This window comes from Capsaspora owczarzaki, assembly GCF_000151315.2.
Source record: "Capsaspora owczarzaki ATCC 30864 unplaced genomic scaffold supercont2.8, whole genome shotgun sequence".
NCBI classification, from domain to species: domain Eukaryota; class Filasterea; order Ministeriida; family Capsasporidae; genus Capsaspora; species Capsaspora owczarzaki.
The window spans coordinates 43730-50137 of NW_011887299.1; the positions used below are offsets into that span (position 1 = coordinate 43730).

The following is a 6408-nucleotide window of genomic DNA, read 5'->3' on the forward strand; positions in this document are numbered from 1 at the left end:
TCGGCTACCGCGAGGGCACCATCGCTCAACAGCTTTTTACAGACGACATCCAGGATGAGGACAACTCTGCCGACGACGTTGGGCAGTGGTCTTCCGCAGCAGCAGCAGCAGCAGCAGCAAGTCACCCAGCATCCTCCACAGGCACCTCTTCCCTGCGACATCCAATGCGGACGCGTCGTCTCCAACAACTTGTGCAGCCGTCATCCCAAACTTCAGCCCGCGCTGCAGCACCCAGACGCACATCCACCTACACCTACCCTCCCGCTGTTGAAGCCCTATGGACGAACGATGCCGACGACGACGACGATGATGATGATGACGACGATGAGGAAGCTTATCACCCTTCCCAGGCCGAATGCTTTCAAGACGAGGCGGAGGAAGGCAACGACAACGCAGATTTGCTGATCGCATCGGAAGAGAAGTACGGCCGCTCTTTCCCGCGAGATGGCAGAACGTACAAGGCGTGGATTGTGATGGACAATGCGAGCTTCCACAAAACAGCCAGCCTGCGCAACTACTTTTGGCGTAGGAACTACCGTCTGCTGTATCTTCCGCCGTACTCGTCATTCCTCAACCCGATTGAATATGTTTTTGGCAAGATTAAATCTTGCTTCAAGCGCACTCCTCTGAAAAAAGGCGAGAAAGTCCATCGCCGCATTGAAGATGCTGTTCGCCAAGTGTCGGCGCAAAATTGCAGCCGCTCCATTGTCCATGTCAGCAAGTATGCCTTCCCTTGTGCGCAGCTCGAAGATATCAAGGATTAAATACACTAGCTTGATGCTCTTCCAACCGAGCTTTCCAGCGAGGTGATGATGACTGCAGTAAAAAAAAAAAAAACCAAAAAAAAAAAAAAAAAACCAAAACCCAAGCGAGAATAAAAAAATTCTGTGTTTTGCTTTTGCGTGCTTTTGTAAATATGATCTTTTTGTCATGTCCACCATGCTTGGAGATGCCGGGAAGCTGCGATAAACCACTCCTTTGAGATTGCATGACTGTTCAATCTGGCATGTTCGGTGCCCTGGAGAAGCTTGTCCAGTCATTGCAGAACATTGTTCGATTCACTTGGTTCGATTGCCATGGGCAGGTCGTTCACTTCGAATTGCAGCAACGTTCAGTACGACTATGTTCACTCCCGCGTTTGTTCGGTCAGAATTGTTCATTTTACGTTTGTTCAAATCAATTCTGTTCAATCGCCAAACGCACAAAGTTCGATTGGTCCGCACAAGTGTTCCATCACCATTGCCGAACACTGTATGAATGGGGGAAGCCTTTTGCTGAATCGCTGAGCGTTTTGGTACTCCGGTGAAGTCGTTCCAGCTCTACTATTACTATCATTGCCATGTTGAGCAATGGGTCTGTTAATCGACCTGACCTTGAGGTTGTTGCGCTTTCAATTCAGTCGTCCTTCACAATGTCTGAGCAGCAGTTCAAGGTGAGTGGCTGCCGCCGCGCTCATTCCCCAACACCCGCGTTCCAACGACGGGCAACGCACAGCGGCACCCTCTCCATTCACTCACTCACTTTTGACTTTTGGGGGAAGGGGAAGGCGGTGGGGGAGGGGGGGGGTCGAATGCATGAGAATGCATGAGAATCGACCCTTCAATTCCACTCTACTCCACTCCACTCCACTCGACTCCACTGCGACTCCACTGCGACTCACTTGTCCTTGTCCCTCGTTCGTTGAATATCATGACATTCAACCACAGTGCTTTGCTGACGAGAGCGTGTTTGCGCTGCACTCGCTGCTGCTCACGCCAATCGACACTGTTCCGCTGCACTTTCGCCATGACGCGGGCTTCCGCTTGCCGACCGACCGGTGCGCCTGCCAGGGCTACGAAGTCCTGCTCAAGGTATGGATGTATCGTCATCATCATCATCATCATTTGTGACAAAGTATCATCATCACTATCGCTGGGTCGCACTTTTGTTTGCAATGCGATGCAAATTCGCTGCAAAAAAAAAGTCGCTGAGAAAAACACGGAGATTTTTGAGTGTCGCATGTGTTTTGTTTTTTGTTTTGTTTTCTCAGAGCACGGACAATTAGGAAATTCTAGGAGCGTTAAAGCTGCTTTTCCATTCTTTGTTTCGCTTTTATTCACGAGATGTTTGTCGTGCAGTGGATTTGCGCTTGTTTGACATGTTCTCATCGAAACTCACGCTCTCGAATGTCGTCGTCGTCGTGCTAGGACGGCGGCATTGTCGGCGTCAAGCTTGCATTCAGCGCAAAGGAGCCGCTGGACAATGTGTGGTTTATCCCGCGGACTGCCACCAGTAAAACACACCTCGCCAAGGTACTTTTCTGAAATGAAAACGGGTGCACTGCACTTGCACTCCAGTGCTCAATTGACTTGCTTTGGATGATCAGGGTGACATGGACATGCACGCCATCCACCTGGGAAACTTCAGGCCAAGCGAAAAGAACGACGGACTGTTTGAAACCATGTTCAAATGGAAGTTCCCAATCGTCGCAGATCGCAGCCTGCATGACATCAAGACGTCCGCGCGAGCGAGTCGATCGCCCCAGGCGCACGCCTCGCTGACCTCGCAGGGGCTTGACAAGTTGGCAAGCAACTCGCTCACACCGCCGTCCGGACTGTCGGCCTCTTCCCAGCACAGCAAAAGCAGTAGCTCATCGTCACATCTTCCTCTGACGGTTGGCTCATCCGAATTATCGCCACGGCGCACGTCAGTCACAGAACACAGCTTTACCTTCAACTCGCTCGCCGATGTGAAACCGTCGCTCAGCACATCGAATGACTTGTCGCCGAATTTCAACGAGCAGCACGTGCCGCTGGTTCGAATGCACGATACAGCCCAGGACCAGCAATGCCACCTCAGCAACGCCGTCATGGGCCTGGTGTTTGAAGCTCCGGGATCGGACATTGCTGACGACGATAGTGAAGAACCAACGAGCCCGAACAGCGACTCCGCCCCGCCCAAGCCCAGGGTGAGCGTGTTTGGTGCCGTCAAGCATCGTTTATCGACGATCGGCCATCATCTGGGGCACTCGTCCAAGTCCTCGCGAGCCTCGACTGCATCGTCCACATCGTCGCGCAAGCTGTCCAACATGGAGTCCAACGATGTGATGCCCAGCCCCCTGCCCGACTCCTCCTCCTCCGAGCTTGGCGATGAAGAGAGCATCACCGAGCTTGAGGTTGACGACGGCGGCGAGCTCGTTGCCGTGCACGCCTCATCACCGCTGCTGCTCTCCAAGAAGAATTTCAAAGCGTATCGTCTCGATGGACGTCTGACCGTTTCACAGCAGTTCTATGTACGTCATCTGAGTGGAGCCATTTGTTTCGCTTCATTTTTTGCAAACTCTTTTTCCTTTTTTTTTTGTCTTGCTCATTGCTCATTGCTCATTGTCTTGTGGACAGCTTGTCGAAGGAGGCGGTCGTGTGCTGGCCCGCCTGCGTCTGCGATTTATTGCCACATGTGCACCAATCCCACCCCTCTGTTCGTACTGCCGCGCAAGGTGTGGCAAGTTGCGGCCGTCGTCCAACGAGCAGTCACGCCTCGCGCCCAAACCTCTGCAAACGGCAGACGTACTTTTCGTGCGCTCTCACATCTGGAAGCAATCCCTCTTTTACGGCTTGATGAAGCGAGATGACCTGCAAGTCATCCCCTATATCAAGTTGATTGAATTGCGTGAGTTTTCAGCGACCTTGCCCTTTGTTGTTTTGTCTGAGCGGTTTTGCTTTTGCTCATGCGCTTTTTCCTCATGCTCTTGATGCTCGTTCTTGTCACAGAGGAGCGCATGTTTGAGCATCCAACAGCCCCTCGTGCCCTTGATACCACCACCGACAACGACGAAGAGCTTGATCAAGGCGAGCATCGGGACTATCCGACCGACCTGCCTGCACATCAGCGAGCCGGCAAGGTGGGGCAGGGACATGCTTGTTTCATCGAGTTGTGTCTTTGAGTCACAGCAAGCACACACCTAACCCATTTTGTGCTTCTTTCATTGTGTGTGTGTGTGTGTGTGTGTGTGTGTGTGGTGTGTGTGTGGTTTTTTTTTTCGTTTTGCTTTTCGATTGGACTCGCAGTTTGTGAATTACGCCGACTTTGAAACGCAAGTTGCCAAGGCGCTCAAGCTCGAGCAAGCAGACTCGACCAGTTTCTTGGAAGCGCGAGATGGCATCAAGCTGGCGTACCGGCTTTTCAAACCTTCGTCTGAACCGATCGCAAACGTGTTATTCATCGCCACATTCGGCTTTGGCAGTGCCTGGTGCTTGGATCTCGCTTCTCGACTCTCCAAAGGCAGTCCCTTCAACGTCTTTGTGCTTTACGAGCGAGGTCATGGTCCTGCGTAAGTCATTCGTGCTTTTCTGGGCTTGTTCTGGTCTATTCTTTCTTGTTTCGCCCAATTTTCACATTTAAAATGATCTCTCCCTTGCATGTTGGTCTATTCGCAGGAGTCTCGACTCTAGCGGAGACGCTCCCTCGAAAGAAGCGCTTTGGCGTGACATTCGAAGCATGGTTCGGCATCTTCGCTGGAATTACCCTGCGCTTCCGCTGGTTGTCGGAGGGCACAGCAACGGCGGTGCCAAGCTTCTCAATTACCTTCACTGGAAATCAAGCGAGCCGGCGGACGCAGTCTTCTTGATCAATCCCTTCCTGCGCGAGTTGATGCGCAAACACAAGCGCAACATGACCAGGAAGGACCACTTTCAACTGACGCTGAACGCAATGACAGGCGGTCGGCTGGCTGGACACTGGACTGCGCTGAATCTCTCCAACTTTATAGCCCAGAACGACGTGGGAGGTCTCAATATTCCCGCGCACATTTCAGTAAGGGGGTTTGAGCATTCTGTTGCTGCTGCTGCTGCTGCTGCTGTAGTTTCAGTTTTGGGGGACTCACTCTGTGGTGTGTAGGTCAACATGATGACCGCAGTTATGGTCAATGATACAAAGGCCGTGTTTGAATCCATCTCTGTTCCGTTTGCGCTGTGGGCGGGCTCCGAGGACGAAATCTTCCCTGCGCAAGAGGTTCTTGCTTGTGCCGACTACTGTCCATCGAAGAATAAGGTACTTGTGGCGAGCGATGCAAGCGAGTTGGATTGCTTTTGGGCTGTTGCCTGTTTCTTGCAGAAAGTGCTCAGTCACACTTGTATGTACTCTGCACTTAGGTTGTCGAACAGATTGAAGGAGGAAGTCACGTCGGAACTGTGGAGATGATGGACGATCATCTTGCGCCTTGGATCAAGCGCATCCTACCCCCGCTTCGGGAGCGACTGGATGCCGAACTCGCCAAGCAGGCTGCCATTCTCGCAGCCCGACGCTCGCATCCAAGCGTTTCTGCCTCGTCGACAGGTGTTTCGCCCAGCTCGAGTGCAGGCACCCTGACGGCCGAGCGAAGTGCTGCGCCCCCGTCTGAGCCCACCGCCGTTTCCATTGCACCTCCGAAGACTGTTGAAGTGTAGGCAACGCCTACGTGAATGGTTTGTGTACCAAGCGAAGATTCTGATGCTGGAGATGAATGTTTGGTATCTTGTAATTTTTGAAATGACTTTAGAAATCCATCCATTTCGATGCTGTGCTTGAGTTTAAAAAAAAAAAAAAAAACATAGGCCAAATCGCTTTCAAATTTAATCGCAAACTGGATCGAAATTTCGCTTCGCTCATTTCTGGGAATCAAAAACTGCACTTTCTAGTTTGAGTTTTGGAACACATCGTCGCCTCACTCTTCATTTGTTTTTCATTTTTTTGTCTTATTATCTCCAATGTCAGTTTCAGCAAAGATTGTTGTTTTGTATTTGTTTTGTTTCTCAATTGTTGTGGTTTTCTCAATGTTTTTTTTTTTTTTTTTTGTTTGCCAGGAAGCTTTTCGTCGCTGTTGTGGTCCTGGCTCTGACCCGCTCGGTCGCTGGCACCTGGGATTCTACTACATGCACGTATACCACATAGTATGTACACGATGCGTTGCGAAGAGAGCAGCGGAAAGGCGGGAGTCGCTTCTGGGCATAATTTCTTCGATACATATGGGTCACTGCTGGCCCTTCCGCCCAACGCAACTGAGACACACCTCATCCGACCCACCTCACCTGCATTTGATGGTGACTCCATAGCGCTGGCGCTTCGTTCACCGTGTCCGCGTTTCACCGCGACCAGCCTTGGTCGATTCCCGGCGTCAACTCCACTGGTGGACCCGATGGATACAACTATCTCTACAACTTCTGTCCTGGCCTTGGGACTCAAATTGGAACTTGCCGTTCAACTGATCTTGTAAGTCGACGAGAGAGAGGAGGGGAAGAGGCAAGGAGGGGAGAGGAGAGGCAAGGCGAGATGAGGACGGTGGTTGCTGTCCTGAGCCGCTTGGCTCATCTTTCATTGTTGATATTTGCCTTTGTTACAATCCCTGGATTGCTAGGTTTGCCAGCAGTCAACTGGCGGCTCGACTTATGTTAT

The 6408-nt window shown here is 51.5% G+C and overlaps 2 protein-coding genes across 2 annotated transcripts in view; both read left to right on the top strand.

Moving 5' to 3' along the window:
• CAOG_08845 (hypothetical protein) overlaps positions 1 to 764 on the top strand; it is a gene marked incomplete at both ends in the record, with an annotated part of 2630 nt that extends 1866 nt beyond the window's left edge. Inside the window, one exon of the mRNA XM_011272197.1 lies at positions 198 to 764. Coding sequence (XP_011270499.1) covers positions 198 to 764 — 567 coding nt within the window. The remainder of the gene's footprint in view (positions 1 to 197) is intronic.
• A 647-nt stretch (positions 765 to 1411) lies between these two features.
• CAOG_08846 (hypothetical protein) lies at positions 1412 to 5423 on the top strand (the record flags this gene model as incomplete). Its single annotated transcript, XM_011272198.1, has 10 exons — positions 1412 to 1432; positions 1707 to 1850; positions 2187 to 2291; positions 2366 to 3271; positions 3378 to 3648; positions 3750 to 3880; positions 4047 to 4309; positions 4416 to 4791; positions 4876 to 5028; positions 5130 to 5423. 10 exons carry the CDS (start codon positions 1412 to 1414, stop codon positions 5421 to 5423), a joined length of 2664 nt encoding a protein of 887 aa, XP_011270500.1.
• Between the last annotated feature and the right edge of the window lie 985 nt (positions 5424 to 6408).